General features: G+C 36.9%; 1 protein-coding gene across 3 annotated transcripts in view; it reads left to right on the forward strand.

Moving 5' to 3' along the window:
- The window catches only part of MICU1 (mitochondrial calcium uptake 1), a 193,504-nt gene that overhangs the window by 23,422 nt on the left and 146,653 nt on the right, over positions 1 to 23,429 (forward strand). For all 3 annotated transcript variants that reach the window (XM_067710605.1, XM_067710607.1, XM_067710606.1), the window contains exons 2-3: positions 12,741 to 12,902; positions 16,693 to 16,867. In XM_067710605.1, coding sequence (XP_067566706.1) covers positions 12,742 to 12,902; positions 16,693 to 16,867 — 336 coding nt within the window. In that variant the 5' untranslated portion in view covers position 12,741. The remainder of the gene's footprint in view (positions 1 to 12,740; positions 12,903 to 16,692; positions 16,868 to 23,429) is intronic.

Here is a 23,429-nt window from a genome sequence, read left to right on the forward strand (position 1 = left end):
TTCCTTAAAAAACTAAAAATAGAGCTACCATATGACCCAGCAATCCCACTACTGGGCATATACCCTGAGAAAACCACAATTCAAAAAGAGACATGTACCACAATGTTCATTGCAGCTCTATTTACAATAGCCAGGAGATGGAAGCAACCTAAATGTCTATCAACAGATGAATGGATAAAGAAGATGTGGCACATATATACAATGGAATATTACTCGGCCATAAAAAGAAATGAAATTGAGTTATTTGTAGTGAAATGGATGGACCTAGAGTCTAACATACAGAGTGAAGTAAGGCAGAAATAGAAAAACAAATACTAACACATATAAATGGAACCTAAAAAAAAAAGTGGTTCTGATGAACCTAGGGGCAGGACAGGTATAAAGGCGCAGATGTACAGAATGGCCTTGAGGACACGGGGAAGTGGAAGGGTAAGCTGGGATGAAGTAAAAGAGCAGCACTGACATATATACACTACCAAATGTAAAATAGCTAGTGGGAAGCAGCTGCAGAGCACAGGGAGATCAGCTCGGTGCTTTGTGACCACATAGAGAGGTGGGATAGGGAGGGTGGGAGGGAGGGGATATGTGGATATATGTATACATATAACTGATTCATTTTGTTATACAGCAGAAACACAACATTGTAAAGTAAATATACTCCAATGAAGATGTTTAAAAAAAAAAAGGCTCTATGATATGTGTGTGCATCCGGGTGTGTATGTATTTTGAAAAAGTGAACTTCGGAGGTTCTTAGCTGGATGAAGGAATGTTTCACAGAGTTTCAGGAAGTTGAGTACTATGGGATATTGACCTGCTTTTCCATAGCATCTTCATTTAGCAAGAATGTGTACAAAAGTTCTGTGTCAAACCTAACATTTCTGTGAGAAGATTCTTGTGCCTACAGTTAACTGTTTTTTTTTTTTTCCCTGTTAGAGACTTCTGTGACTTAAAATTAACTTTACATTCCCCAGATCATTAAAATAGCTCTTTCTCTGCTGTTGAAAAATACTCACTTCTCAGAACAGAGTGAGCTGAAGTGTGAGCTTTCCTTATTTATGCCGTCAGTAATGTCACTTTGAGGTATGAAAATGCATCTTTTCTAGACATGAACATTAATCTTTACTGTATTTTGGCAGTCATCCTGGTGTCATTGCAGAACTTTCAGTCTGATTCATTTCATCTAAAAGAAATGTATAGAGATGTTTTAAAAATTATTTGGCATAATTGAAATCTAATATATTATTGCATTTTTAGAAGTGTCATAGTTGTGCGGTAAAGATTATATTTCTGGTACCTTATCCCATTCCTCAGGTAAAATAACAAAGGCTTCTAAGATAATGCATTCAAAGTCTTTTGTAAAGAATGCTTAGCTTTTTCCTACCCTAAGTAAATCTTCCTTGGATCCTTTCTTATGCCCTTTCCACTTACCCACCTAATGTAATATTTCCTTTCTTTGACTCTATGTTACTGTGTTCTTATAGCTCTTACCTTTTTTCCTGCTTTGCATTATGGTTATTTGAATAGTTGTTTTATGTCCCCTACCAAATTATAAGGTGTTCTTGGGCACATTATGTCTTGTTCATCTTTGTGCCTCTTGCAGTACCATCACAGTACCTTGCTCAATAAATAGCTAATGACTTAAATGAAATAATGACAATTGGACATTTTGGATTACATGAAATTTTCTTAAGCCAGTGAGGCTAATGTAGGATGTTATGTCATTAATAACCATTCAGGATGACTTTCTTCCAAAAAGTACAAAACACCTTTACATTTTGTTTTTCTGAAATGGACTCTTAAAGCCAGAAAAGATTTAGGAATAACCACCTGTGCCGTGCATCTCCCTGCATTATTAGAGAAGATAAGGTTTTTACTGGTCACATAACAGGATGGTAGTAGAGGTAGAAAGAGGCCCTAAGTTTTCTATATGAACTCTAGTGTAATTGAACATTAATATCTGTTATTACTGTTAGTAATAACTTCAGATTTATTAACTGGCACTTAGGATACTAAGAAGCCTAAAATATACTTCATATCTTTAGATTTGCAGTCTCTTTGGTAAGTTGGCAGGTATACATGAAAATGATTTAATAAACAAGGTACCATAATAATGGTACAGAATGTTAATTCTACAGGAAATCAGAGGAAGAAATCAAGAGTGGTGATTATTCTACATAGCTTTTATGGACGATGTGGGATTTCATTTGCATCTAAAGAGGACCTCGGGCTTCCCTGGTGGCGCTATGGTTGGGAATCTGCCTGCCAATGCAGGGGACACGAGTTCGAGCCCTGGTCTGGGAAGATCCCACATGTCATGGAGCAACTAAGCCCGTGTGCCACAACTACTGGACCTCGCGTGCGTAGAGCCTGTGCTCCACAACAAGGAAGCCACCACAGTGAGAAGCTTGCGCACCGCAACGAAAGAGTGGCCCCCACTCACTGCAACTAGAGAAAGCCCATGCGCAGCAATGAAGACCCAATGCAGCCAAAAATAAATAAATAAATAAATAAATTTAAAAAATAAAGAGGGGCTGGCCAGAGGAGTAATACAGAAATAGTTTGTCATGTTAAGACATTTAGAAACAATAATAAAAGCAAGCCAGAAACTTGACTATCCTCACTTCCAGTCCAATAGCCTATTATATAGTCAATATTTTTATAATTATTAGGCATTATTCAAAATATTATATTTCTATTTAAATCTGTCTAATGCCCAAAGTATTGTATTAGGCTTTGTGTATTGTATTAGTTACAGTCCTCATGTTTGTGCTTTCATGAAGACATATAAGCCCAGTTTGTTGAGCTCTGTGGGTATATAAACTATGAATATGAAATGAATTATGAAAATATTAACTACAATAATCCTTATAGTTTGCCCAAGGAACAACTTGACTGGCTAATCTGAAGCTACTTAATTCTGCTCTCAGAAGTCCATAAATCTTAAATATAGCAATAGGAGATGCTCATTTTTTCCTTGTTATTTATTCTCCTATGTTCATTGCAACTATTGCTTTCATAGATTGCATGTACTTTGGGGATAACACACACCCTTTGCAGAGAAGAAGTATTACAAATATCAGTGAAATAAATACACTTGTTGATGTTTGCACTACTGCCTAGTGTGTATTTAGTAAGTTGTTCTAGGTTGTAGCTTTCGTAAAATAAATTACAAAAAAGTACATATGAAAAAGTGCATCCGTCTTTGTTGTGAAACACTGAAGTAGCTATGTCCCTGTACTGAAGTTGAATTGGGCACACTGTAATTTTTAGTATGTGTGAAGTGTAAATTTTAGCTTGTGTGAAGATGAAACACTTGAGGGGTATTTTTGAGAACTTTGTTACTGTTTAGATTAAATAATTCTTTTCAGTAATGTGATGAATGGATAATCAATTCAAGTATTTTGAAAGTATAACTAGCCATTAGAAAGCAAAACATTAGATGGAAAAAATCTTCCCAGTCAGATCTGGTGGAGCTCAGTCAGATTGAATAAGAAGAGTATTGAAATGGTTCAGATTAAGGAAGTTATAGCCTTTTTGTTGTTTAATAAAAATAACATTCTACTCAAAAATAACATTGAATGAAATAGTGTTAATATTACATCTAGCGTAAACATACTGTTTTATATCTAAAATAATCTAGGTGAAACAAATGCCCCCCCCCCGCGCCTTTTATTTTTTTTGCAAATAAGGAAAGATGAAGCCTGAGGACTGGGAATATTACTAGAACAAAAGAAAATAAATACAGCTTAATATTCTAATGGTCCTCAGAACACCAAAGGTGAACTCTTGAAAAGTAAACAAATATTATCAAATTCATTTACTAATCAAATATTATCAAACTCATTTACTTAGATTATTTATCTCTCATATAAATGGAAAAGATTGAGAATAACAAGTACAGGGAAAGGAATACCCTCATACACTGCTGGTGGTGTGTAAATTGGAATGTCAGTATTGAAGGGTAATTTGGCAGTATCTATCAAAGTCAAAAATGGGGGTAGGGGAGGGAAGGAATGGGAGTTTGGGATTAGCAGAGGCAAACTATTATATATAGGATGGATAAACAACAAGGTCCTACTGTATAACACAGGGAACTATATTCAATATCCTGTGACAAATCATAGTGGGAAAGAATATGAAAAAGAATATATATATATATCTCTGAGTCACTTTGCTGTACAGAAGTAATTAATACATTGTAAATCAACTATACTTCAATAAAATTTTTTAAAAACTTAAAAACGATCACACTCTTCTAACCTAACAGTTTCATTTTTAGATATCTGTCCCACAGATATACTTGAATAAAAATAAATGCATAGGGAAAAAAGCCCCTGAGCTATATTTGTAATGGCAAAGTATGGAAACAACTTACTGTATTAATTGGCGAATAGTTAAACAGTCATAGTGGAACAGTCATAGAATGAAATACTCTATAGTAGTTAAAGAAGTATGTCTGTATATCCTTTGATGGGATATACAAATATGCATCTTATTTTCCTTCTTCTTTCTTTTAGGGAGAGTGGTGGAATTTCAGATACATGAAAAAGAATACATAGTTTCTTATGTATTTCTCTACAACAACATTTTCAACAATAAAAGTGTATTCCTGTATTATTATTGTAACAAAAATGCAAGTAGTCTTGCTTATTCCACACAAAAATCTGTATCATGTCCAGCAAAACAATATTCCCATGATTTTCCTTTATTTAGACTCTTCATTTATTCTCTTCCCCTAACTTGATTACACCCTGGGCAGAAGGAAGAGTGAGTGTGGATCCCTAGATTCAATGACTCTGGCCATACAAAGCTTTTGAGAAATTCTCACTGGGGTGTAAGTTTGAATGAAATGGCGAGGCAGAGGGACAAGATGTCACCATAGTCCAAGACCTTGGCTTTGAACCTTGGAAGTCCTTAAACTGGATCATATCAGTGCCTTGGAATTGGTTGGATTCAGAGAAGCTTCTTTAGACTGTGTAATATCATGGGAGATTAAAATTATAAGCCAGATTGCAGATTGCCAATTTATTAATTTACCATAAGAACTAGAAACTCCCATCTTCTGATCAACATGTTCTCTCTTTGAAGGCAATGTAAGTAGGAAGTACAAATTACTTAGTGAGCATGGAAATAGAATAAAAGAGAGTTAAGTGTATAATTAAGGTACTTAATGGCTGAGGCTCTGATGGCCTACTGAATCCAAATCTATGGTTAGTATCCAGCTGCCACTGGAATGACTAGAGGGAATTCTTGTGGGCACTCCAGATAGTGCTGATTCTATAATGTGTTTCTCAGAGAGCAAAAATTTTCCAGGTTCATGGAGTGCACTGACTGATCAGCTATGTATACTATCTGTGACAGGTGCTGTATCAGAGTCTAGAAATACAGATATAAAGGACACTCAGTCCTTGTTTTCTCAGAATCTTAGTTCATGTAGACTAAACACTTTGAAACCTTGAAGTTTTAGTTAACTGAGGTCTGAGTTTTGTTGATAGCCAAATTTAGGTATATCTCAGAAATTTATTTTGGCCTCAGTATTAACAGATGTTGCTTTTAACAATAGTGCTGGGTAACAGTCAGAAATAGTACAAAAGAGGTTTATGTAGGCCAGTGTCAGGAGTGGAAGAGCCAAGCAGTTGTTCTATGAATGTGCAGTTGCCAGAGATCATAAATACCAGAGGCATAATAACATAGAAAGTGCAAGCAGATAAGTCAGGCTCAGGATAAGGTCTGGAATTCTAATAGTTTGGTAAGTTGAATCAGGATGTGCCAGTAATCAGAGTATCAAGATATGAATTTGATTTAAGTAACGCTTATCTTACTAGGGAAATTTACCATGATATGGGTTAATTTCTGAGACATTATTGGGCCTGAGCCCACTAATAGGGCTGGCAAGTTACAGCTCTTGGCTGAGGAGGATGAAACATCAACCTGGGTCTGCCTTTATTTTTCTTTAAATGAAAGAGTTTGAGTAAAACTCTACCCCCGGAGTAATCTTTAAATTTTATTTGCATCATCTAAATTTTTTTATAAATTAAAAAGGTACACATATTTTACATTATTTTAATTGGCATGCACATATTACCTTGTATTCTGTCTTTAAACTTCACTCAAGATGCTTGCATGAAATACTGTCTGTTGTCTGGAAAAATACATAAGCATAGTTTTAAAACTGAAATAGTATTTCATAAAAATCTATCTTGAAAAAGCTTTTGACAATATTCAACACCCATTTATGATAAAAACCTTCCAGAAAGTAGGCGTGGGGGAACTTACCTCAATATAATGAATGCCATATATGACAAACACACAGCCAACATCATCCTCAATTGTGAAAAACTGAAACCATTTCCACTAAGATCAGGAACAAGACAAGGTTGCACATTCTCACCACTATTATTCAACATAGTTTTGGAAGTTTTAGCCACAGCAATCAGAGAAGAAAAAGAAATAAACGGAATACAAATCAGAAAAGAAGTAAAACTGTCACTGTTTACACATGACATGATACTATACATAGAGAATCCTAAAGACGCTACCAGAAAACTGCTAGAGCTAATCAATGAATTTGGTAAAGTAGCAGGATATAAAATTAGTGCACAAAAATCTCTTGTATTCCTATACACTAATGATGAAAAATCTGAAATGGAAATTAAGGAAACACTCCCATTACCATTGCAACAAAAAGAATAAAATACCTAAGAATAAACCTACCTAAGGAGACAAAACACCTATATGCAGAAAGCTATAAGACACTGATGAAAGAAATTAAAGATGATACAAACAGAGATATACCATATTCTTGGACTGGAAGAATAAACATTGTGAAAATGACTATACTACCCAAAGCAATCTACAGATACAGTGCAATCCCTATCAAACTATCAATGGCATTTTTCACAGAACTAGAACAAAAAATTTCACAATTTGTATGGAAACAAAAGACCCCGAATAGCCAGGGCAATCTTGAGAAAGAACAACGGAGCTGGAGGAATCAGGCTCCCTGACTTCAGACTATACTACAAAGCTACAGTAATCAAGACAGTATGGTACTGGCACAGAAACAGAAATATAGATCAATGGAACAGGATAGAGAGCCCAGAGATAAGCCCACACACATATGGTCACCTTATCTTTGTTAAAGGAGGCAAGAATATACAATGAAGAAAAGACAGCCTTTTCAATAAGTGGTGCTGGGAAAACTGGACAGCTACATGTAAAAGAATGAAATTAGAACACTCCCTAACACCATACACAAAAATAAACTCAAAATGGATTAGAGACTTAAATGTAAGACTGGACACTATAAAATTCTTAGAGGAAAACATAGGCAGAACACTGACTTAATCACAGAAAGATCTCTTTCGTTCCACCTCCTAGAGTAACGAAAATAAAACCAAAAATAAACAAATGGGACCTAATGAAACTTAAAAGCCTTTGCAAAGCAAAGGAAACTACAAACAAGACAAAAAGGCAACCCTCAGAATTGGAGAAAATATTTGCAAACAAATCAATGGACAAAGGATTAATCTTCAAAATATATAAACAGCTCATGCAGCTCAATATTAAAAACACAGACAACCCAATCCAAAAATGGGGAGAAGACCTAAATAGACATTTCTCCAAAGAAGACATACAGATGGCCAAGAAGCACATGAAAAGCTGTTCAACATCACTAATTATTAGAGAAATGCAAATCAAAACTACAATGTGGTATCACCTCATACCAGTTAGAATGGGCATCATCAGAAAATCTACAAACAACAAATGCTGGAGAGGGTGTGGAGAAAAGGGAACCCTCTTGCACTGTTGGTGGGAATGTAAATTGATACAGCCACTATGGAGCACAGTATGGAGGTTCCTTAAAAAACTAAAAATAGAACTACCATATGACCCAGCAGTCCCACTACTGGGCATATACCCAGAGAAAACCATAACTCAAAAAGACACATGCACTCCAACATTCATTGCAGCTCTATTTACAATAGCCAGGAGATGGAAGCAACCTAAATGCCCATCGACAGACGAATGGATAAAGAAGATTTGGTACATATATACAATGGAATATTACTCAGCCATAAAAAGGAATGAAATTGGGTCATTTGTAGAGACGTGGATGAATCTAGAGACTGTCATACAGAGTGAAGTAAGTCAGAAAGAGAAAAACAAATACTGTATGCTAACATATATATGGAATCTTAAAAAAAAAAAGTGGTTATGAAGAACCTAGGGGCAGGACAGGAATAAAGATGCAGATGTAGAGAATGGACTTGAGGACATGGGGAGAGGGAAGGGTAAGCTGGGATGAAGTGGGAGAGTGGCATGGACTTGTATATACTACCAAATGTAAAATAGATAGCTAGTGGGAAGCAGCCGCATAGCACAGGGAGATCAGCTCCGTGCTTTGTGACCACCTAGAGGGGCGGGATAGGGAGGGTGGGAGGGAGACTCAAGAGGGAGGAGATATGGGGATATATGTATATATATAGCTGATTCACTTTGTTATAAAGCAGAAGCTAACACACCATTGTAAAGCAATTATAGTCCAATAAAGATGTTAAAAAAAATCTCCCTGTCTCATATCTCACCCACCTCCCACCCCCACCGGCACTATTGCTATTACTGTTTTGTGTGTCCTTCCAGAATTAATTAATAAGAACATACAAATACACATTCTTGTTTCCCTTTTTTTTACACGAAAGGTATCATACTATATATGTTGTCCCACACCTTGCTTTATTAAGATAACAGTATGTCTTGAAAATCTTTCCAAATCTATACATAGTTTTTTCATTTTCTTTTTATTGCTATGTGATATTGCCTTGTATATATTGATATTTATCGTAGTGTAACCAGTTCTCTCTTGGTGATCACTGGGGTGGTTTTTAGTCTTTTGCTGTTTGTTACAAACCATGTTGCAATGAATGTTTGTGTGTGTAGTTTCAAAGGTGTGCAAGTATATCAATAGCGTATTATATCAGAAGTGGAATTGCTAGGTCAATATATGCAGTTTATATAGGTGATTTTGATGGATATTACCAAATTGCCCTCTGTAGATTGTACCAATTTACACATTCCTCAGCAGTGCCATTTCTACAGCATTGCCAACTAGTATGTTTTAAAACTTTTGGATTTTGCCAGCTTAATGAGTGAAAAACAGTTTGTCAATATAGTTTTAATTTGCATTGTCTTATTATGTGTGATATTAAGTATCTTTTCATAGATTATAGAGCCATGTTTACTTCTGTTTTTCAACTGTCTTTTTATATCTTTAGCCCAACTTTCTGTTATTTTGTGAAATAATATTTTAATACTTTTTAATGGTTATCATTTTTAATATTTATATTACATTGTATTCTGTCATAACATTGTGTATCTTTCTGTAATTGGACACTTGATCTCCTTTTGAAGTGCGGCTATTATATTTATTTTTCTGGGAACAGTTTTGAAGAGGTTTCCCCCCCTTATGTTATTTATTTGGGAAGCAAGAATTTTGGGATCTATTGTAGGTTTTTGTACTAATTATCTATAAGTAAACTACATAACTTATCTAGATTTTAGTTGCTTCACCTGGAAAATAATGATGTTGAATTAAGTGATTTTCTGGTTCTGTGGCCCTTTGAAAGTTACCAGAAGCAATACATTAAGCATGATAGTTTAAAAATAATAGATATAGAAACACAGCAGTGATATAGTGTTACAGGTTTTTTGTTTTTTTTTTAAAAAAAACAACTTGTTCTGTTTCTTGTTGGGTAGATAATGCTTTTCTTTGGTAACAAGATTATCTTTTACTTGCTTCTCTTGACATTTCTTGATTAGAAATACGTCTTCATCTTTTTTCAGTTGCAATTAAAAGCTATTTTTTAGAGGCATGCCTTTTTTTGGGAGAAGGATAGGGACTGTTAGGAAAGAGAAAAATGCACTGGTTTTGATTTAATTTAATCCATGTCATAAATGTGCATGTTAATCTTCATTACTGCATAACTGCTGCCAGTTGGCCTATTCAGTTTTCCAGACTCAGTTGGAAAGCTGATCTCCTTAAATCTGTTTAAACGGTCTCTCATCAAAAATTAACACATTCGACTAGTTACACTATTTCTTCAGTACAAAGCTGAGAATTAAATTATAATAGAGCCTGTTCTCAGTGGGATAATTTTTTTCCTCAGTTTATTTGACATCTATTGGAAATTACACTAGAGAAGATGACTAGATATGTATTGATGTGTACTTTGGGGAATGAGATTAAAACCAGTGGTGAAATGAGATGTAGACAGTAACATTTGAATTACAACATCAGATGTAAGTGGAATGTTAGTATAACTCAGAACCTCCAAAGTTTAAAATTCTCTGGAGCCATAGCATACGGATATGGATTCCCAAAGCTAATAAATCTTGAATATATCATATGGTCTTAGTCCCTCCCCCCGAATTGAAATAGATTAAATTTTGCCATACCTTTTTTCACCAGAGGTATGAGAACATTAAAGAAATAAAAGAAACCCTAAAGCTCCTGTAGGCAGTTCTCTCATCAATGGGTATACTCTTCTCTGAGGAGGAGAGATGAACTTCCTTTGTGCATAACTGTTTAGTAGTAGAATTGAGTCTAGATCTTGGGTCATTGGATTCCTATTCCATTTCACTTTCTACCATATTCCTTAGTGTTGTCATTATTTTAATTTCTTTTACCTTTTTGTCTTCCTCATCTCCTATGCAGTTAGATTTTTTTCTGCCACACCACACGACTTGCAGGATCTCAGTTCCCCAACCAGGGATTGAACCCGGGCGCTCAGCAGTGAGAGTGCAGAGTCCTAACCACTGGACCACCAGGGAATTCCTATGCAGTTAGATATTGATGTATGTCAAACACTGATATCTGATAGTTTTGTTTCTCTTTGGAAAATTTTATTTTATTTTTGGTTTCTATACTTAACCATCCTGATCTAGGTGCTCATCACAATACTTTTGGTTATTAGCTGCCTCTGACTGTACTCATTACTTCCCTGTTAGCTCTCTCTGCCTATGGTTCTTTGTAGTTTATTCTATTCACTGCTATTAGATAGATTGGAATTCTTTTAAAAATGTTTGCATCATGTTATTTTCCTTTTAAGGACTTCAGTGGCTCCCTGTTTGTTGTATATGTGATCAAAATTCTCAGTCCAGCATTCAAAGGATCTTCTCAAGTGATCATGGCTTTCCTATTTGGTCATTTATATATTCTCCATATCTGATCAGATGTTGTAAACTTATCTTCCAGCCTTATACCCCTTGCCTAGTCCAGCTTTTGAACTGGTTATGTTATTTGTCTTTCACATTGAGAACTTTCAAATGCTCTTTTCTTTCTGTTGTCAATGTTGAATAATGTTTTCTCCAGATATGAATGTTTTAGTTGTGCTTGTCTTTGTTACAGACAAAAGCAATGCTATGTATGAATGCACTTGTGGGTTTGGAAAATGTTAATTTAAAAATGAATCAGAAGTTGACGGATGTAAGAAAACATAAAAGACAATCTCCTTGGTGCTGGAATTTGCTACAGTATGTGCAATAAAATGAGGTGATTTCTAGGATTGGAAGGGATGTAAGAATTGTGGTGCTGAAGCTTAGGTCATAGCATATAGGAGAAAAAATTAATTATTTCCCACTTTATCTTTAAGGGCAAGATTTAGCTCCAACTTTGGCATTGGACCTAGGTTGAATGAAGGAGGCTAAGAGAAAGATTTACTTAAGAGATTATAGGTATAGGTCCCAGAGAAGAATCAGTAACCACCTCGGTGATGTTAGGAGACAGCTAAATAGTCTAACTTGACCTGAACCCAAATAATGAAAGACATAGTTTTCTTAGTGTATTGGGGTTGAGAAATGTACTTAAATGTTCAGAGCCAGTACCTGTATAATTTGCAACTTGACATTTTTCATGTTAAAGTAAAATAGTTAAATATTTTAAGCAGCTGTAATGTAACAGGCTATGTGTTAGACTCTGTGTTTTCAAAGAGGAAAAGAATAATTTTGGCCTCAGAACCAATTGTGTATGTTGGGGGTTGGGGGGAGGCAAAGTTATGTATGAACAAATACGTGAATATGTGAATATACATACAAAGTGCAAGGTAATTTAAATCAGGAAGAAATAAACTATGCTTTGAGAAAATCAAAGGGGAGAAGTATGGATACTTTGTGTGATTTGAATGAACTGCCACTACAAAAAGTCATGTAATCAAGAAGAAATGTCTGTTTCTCCTTCAGTCACCTGTAGATGGCTTTACAGTGAGTTCTTTTGGTGTAGCACTTTAGTAAATTTCTCTGACATCCATGGCTGTATCCTCACCAGAGTTTCCAGATCTCAATCCTGTTGGGAGTGGCCTGTTTACAGATTTATTCCTTTTTTGTTGCTCTGCAACAGCCCTTTAAGTAGTGACTGCTCCCTGTATCTAATGTCTCTTTACCCCTTAGTACTTAATTGCCTGTTGTAATTAATAATGCTTTATATTAAATTTTCCCTGTTCAAATTACCATGTGGTTTCTTCTAATTATACCTTGACTGGTATGTAAGGTTTATAAGTAGTAGTACATTTCTCATCAGGTTGTTCTGAGGATTAAATGGGATAATGCATAGTATTGCCAAGTGTTTAGAATACTGTCTGCCATTAAGTACTTAGTATTTGTTGGTGATGTTAATACTGTTATTATCATCATCATCACTGTCACTGCCACCAGCTAGGAGTAACATTTCTACTTTTTGTTCACAGGATGTTTCGTCTTAACTCTCTTTCTGCATTGGCAGAGCTGGCAGTGGGCTCTCGATGGTACCATGGAGCATCACAGCCCACCCAGATCAGGCGACGGCTGATGATGGTGGCTTTTCTTGGAGCATCTGCAGTAACTGCAAGTACTGGTCTCTTGTGGAAGAGGTGAGTGTTATCTGAGCATCCTGTTCCTGCATGTACTTTTATTCTTCCAGTTGTCTCCGTTATCTAAAAGGGATTGATTTCTGGCTTGACTTTGTATCGAAATTTCTTTGCTAAATCATTTGGCATTGATAATATTTGTCTATGAAATAAGATGTTTCAGGGAATTAGGCTATCATGTCAAAGCAACAAATAGGAAATATTCTGCTTCAAGGTCTGTCTGTCTTTCATAGGGTGAAAAAGAAGTTGGGAGGGGCATAATAAGCAAAGAGTCCATGGCTTTTTATTGGCTGAGTCCTTGTCAGGAAAGAAGAGGTGTCTTCTTCCTGTTGGGCTCTGCTATCATCACAGAGTGTGAGAGCTCCCGCTGACTGTAATTGAGGCTTCTGTTTATTAATTTTTTACATTTCCCCCTTTTGACCAAGATCTTTCTCTGAAAGCATTGCTGATCAAGAATCAGGTTTTCTACTATCAGTGAGTTTTCATATTTCAGTGCCAGGGAGGAACTTTCCTGGGTCTAATGTCTCATGTTGGAGAGGAAGTGCATAGATGGGAAAACTGTTGAGGTCACATTTGAGTAACAAGGAGGTGTAAGAGGGAGAACTCTCATGCACGTTTTATCTGAAGTTCACTGTTACCAAGATCATAGACATTGGAAATCATCTGAAACATTGTCATCATTAAAGGTTTCGGCAACACATTTCCAGCAGGCCTTGTTCAGATATCTTGGGATAGCTGTCTCATCAGAAGTTGTCTCCTTCAATTTCAGGAAATCTTTGGTTTCAGGTCACCAGATGATGTGCAGGTCCAGTCAGGGTTTGGCGCTTTCTTTAGGTTTCTGACGTGAATCTAATAGTCTCTTCCTTGGAGTTTGGCAGCACAAAGGTTGGTTAGCAGTACCCGATAGAGGCCTCTCCAGCAAGCTTGAAGAGAGTTCTTCTGGAGGTGTCTTTTCCAATAGACAGAATCTCCAGGTGCAAGGTGTGATGCTTAAGGTCTTCATCTCCGAACAGTGCACTGTGAAAAGATTGCTTTACCAAAGCATGATTATTTTTAATAGAAGCAATTAGGTCTTTGGAATATTGAAGTATCTCTTCTTTTATCAGTTGTGGGTCAGAAGAAGGAGACAAGTGCATTGGGCATCCTATGACTGTTTCAAAGGGTGAGAGTTTATGAGTTCCAAAAGGGGTGGATCTGAGATTTAGAAGGACCAGTGACAATGCTTTGGTCAAGGTATTTGGAGGGCCTCTACAAATTTTGCCAGTAGAGTCTTAGTAATGCCTTTAGTCCTTTTCATTAAACCAGAGGGTGGTAAGCACAGTGAAGGTCTTGTAAAACCAGCCTAAATTACATGTTAAGGTTCAGTCACTAAATAGTGTAGGAATTTGAAGGAATAGAGTCATTACCTTGGCTGAGTAAGTAGGGAAAATCTTTATAGAATAGATTATCAGTTTCAATCTCTAGTTAGCCCAAGGAGCCTTTACTGAACATTCAGTTTTTTTCTTGCTGTTCATAATAGAATGAACATGGGAAGCCCATCAGATGATTTGTCTTCATGTAGAATTTTCTTTCAAGTGCAAGTTTTTATCTAAATACCTGTTTGTGATTCTTTTGGTCTCACATTTCTTCTTTCAGTGCATTTTTTGTTGTTGTTGTGGTAAAAAAATATGTATAACATAAAATTCACCATCCTGCAGTATAATCTTTAAAAATTGTGAATCACTGTATTGTATACCTGTAACTTACTGTACATCAACTATACTTCAGTTTTATACAGTAACTTCTTATTAGTTATCTATTTTATATGTAGTAGTGTGTATATGTCAGTCCCAGTCTCCCAATTTATGCCTTTCCCCACTTTCCCCCTTGGTAACCATAAGTTTGTTTTCTACATCTGTGACTCAATTTCTGTTTTGTAAATAGGTTCATTTGTACCCTTTTTTTAGATTCCACATATAAGCGATATCATATGATATTTGTCTTTGTCTGACTTACTTCACTCAGTATGACAATCTGTAGGTCCATCCTTGTTGCTGCAAATGGCATTATTTCATTCTTTTTCATGGCGGAGTAATATTTCATTGTATGTATGTACCACATCTTCTTTATCCGTGCCTCTGTCGATGGACATTTAGGTTGCTTCCGTGTCTTGGCTATTGTAAACAGTGCTGCAGTGAACTTTGGGGTGCATGTATCCTTTCGAATTATGGTTTTCTCCAGATATATGCCCAGGAGTGGGATTGCTGGATCATATGGTAGCTCTATTTTTAGTTTTTTAAGGAATCTCCATACTGTTCTCCATAGTGACTGTACCAATTTACATTCCCACCAACAGTGTAGGAGGGTTCCCTTTCCTCCACACCTTCTCCAGTATTTATTTTTTGTAGGTTTTTTGATGATGGCCATTCTGACCGGTGTGAGGTGATACTTCATTGTAGATTTGGGTACCTCATTGTAGTTTTGATATGCATTTCTCTAATAATTAGTGATGTTGAACATCTTTTCATGTGCCTGTTGCCCATCTGGATGTTTTCTTTGGAGTAATGTCTCTTTAGATCTTCTGCCCATTTTTTGCTTGAGCTGTTTTTTTTTTTTTTTAAAGAGATACTTTTTTTTTTTTTTCTCCCCACCATGTGGCATGTGGGATCTCAGTTCCCTGACCGGGGATCGAACCCGTGCCTGCCCCCTGTGATGGAAGCACAGAGTCTTAACCACTGGACCTCCAGGAAGTCCCGAGTTGTTTGTTTTTATGTTTTGGAGATTAATCCCGTGTCAGTCGCTTCGTTTGCAAATTCTGTGTTGATTGATAGAAATTTAGGTTTCTCCCATATCTTGGCTATTGTGAATAATACTGCACTGAACATGAGAGTGTATATATCTCTTTGAGATCCTGACTTCAGTTCCTTGTGATGTGTAACCAGAAGTAGGATTGCTTAATCATATTCTAGTTAGAAAACTAACATATTCTATGGCTAGTTTTTTGAGTATCCTCCATACTGTTTTCCATAGTGGCTGTATCAATTTACTTTCCCACCTACAGTGTACCAGGCATCCCTTTTCTCCACATGCTTGCCTACACTTGTTATCTTTTGGGGTTTTGTTTTGTTATTTGTTTGTTTGTTTTTGAGCAAAGCCATCCTACCAGGTGTGAGGTGATATCTCGTGGTGGTTTTGATTTGCATTTCCCTGATGATTATTGATGTTGAGCACCTTTAATCAGGTTATTTATTTTGTTGCTATTGTGTTGTAAGAGTTCCTTTTATACATTTTAAATATTAACCCTTTATTAAATATATGGTTTGCAAATATTTTCTTCCATTGTGTAGATGGTCTTTTCATTTTGTTGATTATTGCTCTGCTGAAGGTTTTTAGTGTCATGTAATCCTGCCTGTTTTTGATTTGTTGCCTGTGCTTTTGGTGTCATATCCTTTATATTTAAGGCTGAATATTATTCTGTTATACAGATATACCATATTCCCTTTATCCATTTATCTATCAGTATACATTTGGGTTGCTTCCACGTTTTAGCTATTGTGAATAATGCTGCTATTAACATGAGTGTGCAAAAATCTCTGAATGACCCTGCTTTCAGTTCTTTTGGATATATAACCGGAAGTGGGATTGCTGGATCATATGTTAGTTCTACTTTTAATTTTTTGAGGAACCTGTTCATGTCAAACTTTTCACGAATTTCATTGCTGTTGCTCCTGCTTAGCTTTATCTGAAAATCTTTATTTGTTTAATATGATGGACCTTCTTGATTGATAGATTTTTTTTTTTTTTTAATATCCAGGGCCCTTGCACAATCCCCACCATCTGTAAACAACCTAAAGAGTGAACTTGGTGATAAAGGGAAGAGTAAAGATGAAGGGGAAGATTGTAACCACGAAAAAAAGGCTTCAGGTATTTGTCTTGAGCCTTATCCAGAAGAGAAAAAGAAGAAACGTTCTGGATTCAGAGACAGAAAAGTATGGAACACAGTCTTATAAATTATTAGAACTATAGTTAATTCTATTTTAGAATAATGCTGTTGAGTCTTTTATCATATATTTCAGATGGCTTATATTCACTTTGAAGTTATTCACCTCTTTGCTATTTTCCATCATGTTCTAAGGCAAAGGTCCTCTTTGAATGTGAAGTTAATTGGCATAGTGAAAAGGACCTAGGATTGGTAATCAGGATTAACATGTATTTTCTTTGTTCTTTCAATTCAACCACCTAAGGTGATTATTGCTTTTTAGATCTTTCTGATTCTGAATGTTTTCATATATGTGAAGTTGAGTCTGTGATATACTGATTTGTCATGATGCCAAATTGTAAAGGCAGAATAAAATCTCTTTGGAAATATACAAATATTTCCAAAAAATCAACTAATTTTGAGGACAGCATAAACTCAACGTAATTCCAGCATTTTATATCTTTAACACAATATGCTGTTATACAGTTTTACCTGAGAAAAGTTTAGCTCCTCTGTAATAATGCCTATGATATTGGGCATTTGAATTCAGCAGACCAGTGATGAAAAGTCAAAAGGTTGAATTTCTTAGACATTTTGCATGTTAGCATTGAAATTCAGGGAATTACCTTTACTTGCTAAAATATAGCTAATCAGTGCAACAAGATAATTTGAGTTACTTTGTGTGTGTTGGGGGGGCTGTATAACTGCAAGCAAGAAAAATTTGGATCTTCTGTTTATTTGGATGAAGCTGTTATATATGTCTTCTCATTTCCCAAATCCACTTCTGATTAAACTGAATTTGAACAAAAGTTATGTATCACAACTTAATTATCTATCATGCCATTTTTTCCAAAATGATACATTTATTTAATCTTTTGCCCTGAATGAATTTGAGGAAAGTTCAAATTTATCTTGCACAATCAGCTTCACTTATAGTCAAACTTTACATTTTACAGTGTTGGGCAAAAATGACCCAAGTAAATGTTTATTTTTGAATCTTCCATTTTCTGCTCCCGCTTTCTGCTTAGCAGATGACTATATCTTATGCTTCACAGAAAAAATGAAAGCTATCAGTGTAATTTACTTAATTAGTAGTAATAAAACCTTTCTAATCTATATCTGAAATAGTTTTTATTTCTTTCACTAAAGTCTCAGTGAATGGGTAACCATTCCATGTGTCATTGTGTCTCCCCAAGAACCTATTTAAAAACGTACTTTTTCTATCCCGTTTTTTTTTAAATTTTTTATTTATTTATTTTTGGCTGCGTTGGATCTTCATTGCTGTGCGCAGACTTTCTCTAGTTGTGGCAAGTGGGGGCTACTCTTCGTTGCGGTGCGCGGGCTTCTCACTGGGGTGACTTCTCTTGTTGCAGAGCATGGGCTCTAGGCGTGCAGGCTTCAGTAGTCGTGGCACGTGGGCTGAGTAGTCGTGGCTCGCGGGCTCTAGAGCATAGGCTCACGGGTTGTGGCACATGGGCTTAGTTGCTCCACGGTATGTGAGATCTTAGCAGACCAGGGCTCGAACCTATGTCCCTTGCATTGGCAGGCAGATTGTTAACCACTGCGCCACCAGGGAAGCCATATCCCGTTTTTAAGAATTTTGTTTAATTAAGAAAAAAAATTTTTTTGGGGTCACACCTTGTGGCACGTGGAATTTCCCTGACCAGGGATTGAACCCACACGCCTGCAGTGGAAGCGCTGAGTCTTAACCACTGGACAACTAGGGAAGCCCCCAACTTCATTTTTTTGCATGTGGATATCCAATTTTCCCAACATCATTTGTTGAAAAGGCTGTCCTTTCTCCATTGAACGGTTGTGGCACCCTTGTCAAAATCATTTGATGATGTGTCTGAGGGTTTATTTCTGGGCTTTCTTTTCTATTTGTCTGCTCTATATGATTGTCTTTGTGCCAGTACCACATTTTTCTTATGACTGTAATAAGTTTTGAAATCAGGAAGTTGGAGTCCTCCAAATTTGTTCTTCTTTTTCAAAATTATTTTGGGTCTTTGGAGTCCCTTGAGATTGCATGATGGACACATAGGTTGTTACCGTACCTTGGCAATTGTGAACAGTGCTGCAATTAACATGGAGTACAGATATCTCTTTGAGATGCTGATTTCATTTCCTTTGGATATATACCCAGAAGCTGGATTATTGGGTCATATGGTTCTATTTTTGCTACAGTCCTGTGGGACTCAAGAATGCAAGCCCTGTTGACTTGCAGAGCCAGGTGATTCAGGGACTTATACCTCAGATGACAGCTAATAATGCTGAGGTGCAGACGTGTGTATAAGCTCCTTCCAGGGAGATCCTAGCAATTTGGAGTAGGCTAGATGGAGAAGTTGGATGAGGCATCCACTCTCTTCCCCAGTCCCCATGGAGGATGTCAGCCAGCCCTTAGATGTGTGCTAAATTAGAAGCCTGACCTTCCGGCAGCAGCTTTTAATATATGCAAATAGACCTTTTTCAAGGGAAGACTGGGAGGTAGGTGTTTTTTGCCTTCTTCCTCTGCACTGATCCCTGGGGCAACAGATACTCTGAGTTCTCCAGAGCCTGTTAAAAACTGTTTCTTTGTTTTCTGTAGTCTTGTGGGTCTCATGGATGCAAGTCCCATTGGCTTTCATAGTAGTTGTTTTGGGGGCCCATCCTTCAAGTGGGAGTCTTACAAGTTGGGGTGCTAGATGCAGCATCCAAACCCTTTACTGCTCAGGGAGAAGCTGGAGTTTGAGAGTTCTCTCCCATTTGTATGGCACTGTGCCAGAGGTGGGATTTATGGCAAGAGTGTGTCTCAGTCTTTCCTACCAGTTTTGATGTTGGTACTTTCTCGTTAACCCAATGTATAAGCATTGTTCAGCTAGTTTCTGGATTTCTTTCAGAGGGAAATACTCCATGTATAGCTGTACATTTGATGCATCCATGGGAGATGGGGAGTTCAGGAGCTTCTGATGTCGCTATTTTGGATTTGGAATGGTATCTTCATATTAAGAAGCCAAATTATTTGGTTCAGTACAATTGTAAATACTTTTAAATTGATTGATAGGTGAACATGAATAATAAAAGACATAAAATATGCTCTATATACCAAACAAAATCCTTAAGAACTTAGGTGACTAGAAAACCCAAGTAAGTTTACTTATTACACATATAGCAGAACAAATGAAAAACAGAAGGAAAGTAACATTTATTGAGCATTTTCTGTCTTCCAGGCATAGTATATGTACATACATATGCACACATGTAAATGTGTGTATGTTCGTGCATATATGTGTGTATATACACACATATACATGTATGCATACATACTTAAATATATACTTAATGCTTGAAGCAACTGAGTAACTTGTCTAAAGTAGTATAGCTGGTTACTTATAATAGAAGGAATCAAATATAAGTCTGTGTAACTCTAAAACCCTTGCTCTTTCCATTGCATTCTTCTAACATAACATGTTTTGGTTACAAAATTTTGCTCATGGTGTACCCTAGGTCAGTTAACATCATGCCATTTCAGATTTCTAAAGGTGATCCTGAGCCCTGTTTTTTTACTTTACCTTTTTTAATGGTTGTTACTAGTTTGCTAGTTTTCCACTGAATAGAAGTGATGTTAGCCACTTCTAGACCTGGCACACAATATCTCCCACAAGGTTCTTCAATGCCCTTTCTCCCTTTCTTGCAGGCTGGAATGGCCCTGAGTAGAACTGGCCTTGGAAGCCACATGTTGGCTGCTTTCATCTTGACGTTGGTTCTTTACTTTTGTTCCAGGGGTTGTAGTTGTCAGGGCTGTGAACTGTAGAGCTGAGAGGGACCTATTTCTCCCAGGCACAAATTTTGGGGATGGATTGGGGGGTTCTTTTATCCAAGTTGGTCTGGGCCGTTTCCAGGATCTTCTGAGCTTTACAAGAGGCTCCAGAAACAGAGGCTGCATCTCAGTGCTGACTTCCCTTCACATGAGCCCCCTAAGCCATCAAGGGAAACTGATGAAAAATGGGGGTTGGGAGAGGCTCCATCCAAGCAGACTCAGAGTGGGGGTAGATCAGGACCCTTGTCTCTGGAGCTACAGCTGTGGGTAGGAGCAAGGGTCTTGGATGCAGTAAAATGCCCAGCGCAGATAGTGTGAGCCCAGCTGGGTTGTGCGGCATTAGGGTAGGGTCACTAGGCACAGGATGGGGGTGTGGGGAGGGGGCTTTGGCTGGCTGGCTGAAGGCATGGATCTGGGAAGTGCCAGCCACCTGGCCTATCCACCCAGCCTATCCACCCAGCCATTTCTCAGAGTAGTTGGTTGCAGCTTCTATTTGGCTACACTTGTGCCTTTCATATAGGAAATACAATGCTGAATTTTGATACAAGTAAGTCTGGCTGTTTTAGTGAAGACAGCTCTCTTAACATCATGAAACTCAAGAATGTTTTAAGTAGATGATTGAATGTAACTATTATAATTTCCTTAGTAAATCTTTTCACCAGGTTAAACGTTCCAAAATTCTTCAACAGTTTTCTATATATCTTAGCTTCCAAGCCTTTGTTATCTTGGATGCTATATTTTAAACCCTTTATATAATAGTTGTTAGTGTTCCTTTAACATGACTACTTAAAAGGAGGCAGCTGCATATCAAATTGTGTGATATGGTCTTTAAGATACATTGCTAAGTGAAAAAAAGCAAAAATATACTATACAGTATGTCTATACTAAACTCTACCAGTGCAGGAATGGAGAAGGTCTATCTCCTCAACCTATTATTTCAAACTAAAACTAATTAATAATATTCAGCAGCATATTTTTTTGGTAACAATCAAGGATCTGATTTTCAGTCTGTAAATCATTGACTTTTAAGTTGTTATTTTTCTATCTTTATCTTATATATGATTGACTTTTTAGTTTACAAATCCATCTTTGGCAGTAGCTGTAGCCCATACCCTAAATATTGTAAACTGATTATTTTTTGTTCTATAGCTGGTATGATCCAGCAGATAGTTGTAGTTAAATATAAAATGCCTTTGATTTAAGACTCATAGCTAAGTCTTAAGGCTGCTAAGGGGTTGAAAGGCTGCTAAGGGAGGGATCCCCAACCCAAGGGCCACAGACTGGTACTAGTCCGTGGCCTGTTAGGAACTGGGCCTCACAGCAGGAGGTGAGCAGCAGGCGAGTGAGTGAAGTTTCATCTGCCACTCCTTGCTGTTTGCATTACCGCCTGAACCATCCCCCCCCATTGCTCTCATTACCGCCTGAACCATCCCCCCCCCAAGCTTTTTGTGTCTTCCACAAAAGCGGTCCCTCGTGCCAAAAAGGTTGGCGACTGCTATGCCATGGGACTGCTTAGTGTGTTTGCCACATGCCAAATCTATTGAAAAATTTTCTGAAATAAGTATTCAGACTTTAATGCAAATTAGCATTAGAAAGTTTCCTGTCATGTATAGTTACAAATTAGCATTCCTTTCTTAGTGGTTGAAAGCATATCTCGTAGTGGAATTGAGACCATTTTTAAGCAGCTGCCATCAATGACCTCAAAGTGACCATCTAGCCAGAAATGACAGTTACACTAATAGCTGCGTTAATAAGTTAAATTAAAACATTAATAATGTTTTTTTAAATATAGTGAATTGCTTTATAGACATTGAATTCACTGGATTTTTATTTTATTTATTTTATTTTTTCACTGGATTTTTAGATCGTATTGCCTTGACACATTTTCTAACCAGTTATTTATAAGATACTATTTAATGTTGGTTAACTCAACATATAAAATTCAGGTATGAGAGACATCTTTTCACCAAGGTACTGTGTAGGCTGTAGAAGAATATTATGCAGAAGATACAGTATTTTGTATGTTTCGTGTACAGAATGGGGGCTTGGGTGCTGGATAAGGAAACAGGCTTTTATATTAACATTATAATCTTTTAATTAAATGTATGCCATATATAATTTTGTTCCTATTCAAATATTTGCTTGTGTTCTTCCCAAGTCCACTCTTTTCTAAATATGCTATATTTAAATGTTCTCTGGAAGTCTACATTTTAAAATTAATTAATTAATTAATTAATTAATTTGGTCACGCTGCGTCTTAGTTGCGGCAGGCAGCCTACTTAGTTGCAGCTCACTGGCTCCTTAGTTGCAGCAGGTGGACTCCTTAGTTGCGGCAGGTGGGCTTCTTAGTTGCAGCTTGCCCGCTCCTTAATTGTGGCACACGGACTCCTTAGTTGTAGCACACGGACTCCTTAGTTGTGGCGCGCGAACTCTTAGTTGCGGCATGCATGTGGGATCTAGTTCCCTGACCAGGGATCAAACCTGCGCCCCCTGCATTGGGATCGCAGTCTTATCCATTGCGCCACCAGGGAAGTCCTTGGAAGTCTAATTTTTTAATCAAAAGTAAAAGTCTTATTGCTTCAGACCTGTTAATAATTGAGTTTCCATGATATGTAATTTTATTTTTTTGTGCTATTGTGTAATGTACTTTCTGTTTGAAGGACTGTTAGCTATTCAGACCTGTGAAGTCCCACGTCTGTTTTGTTTTTGAATTCAAGAAATTGCATGGAAGTAAAAACTGTAAAATCAGTCCCTTTTTAAAACCTTGGTAGGTGTT

This window comes from Pseudorca crassidens, chromosome 16, assembly GCF_039906515.1.
Source record: "Pseudorca crassidens isolate mPseCra1 chromosome 16, mPseCra1.hap1, whole genome shotgun sequence".
Lineage (NCBI taxonomy): Eukaryota > Metazoa > Chordata > Mammalia > Artiodactyla > Delphinidae > Pseudorca > Pseudorca crassidens.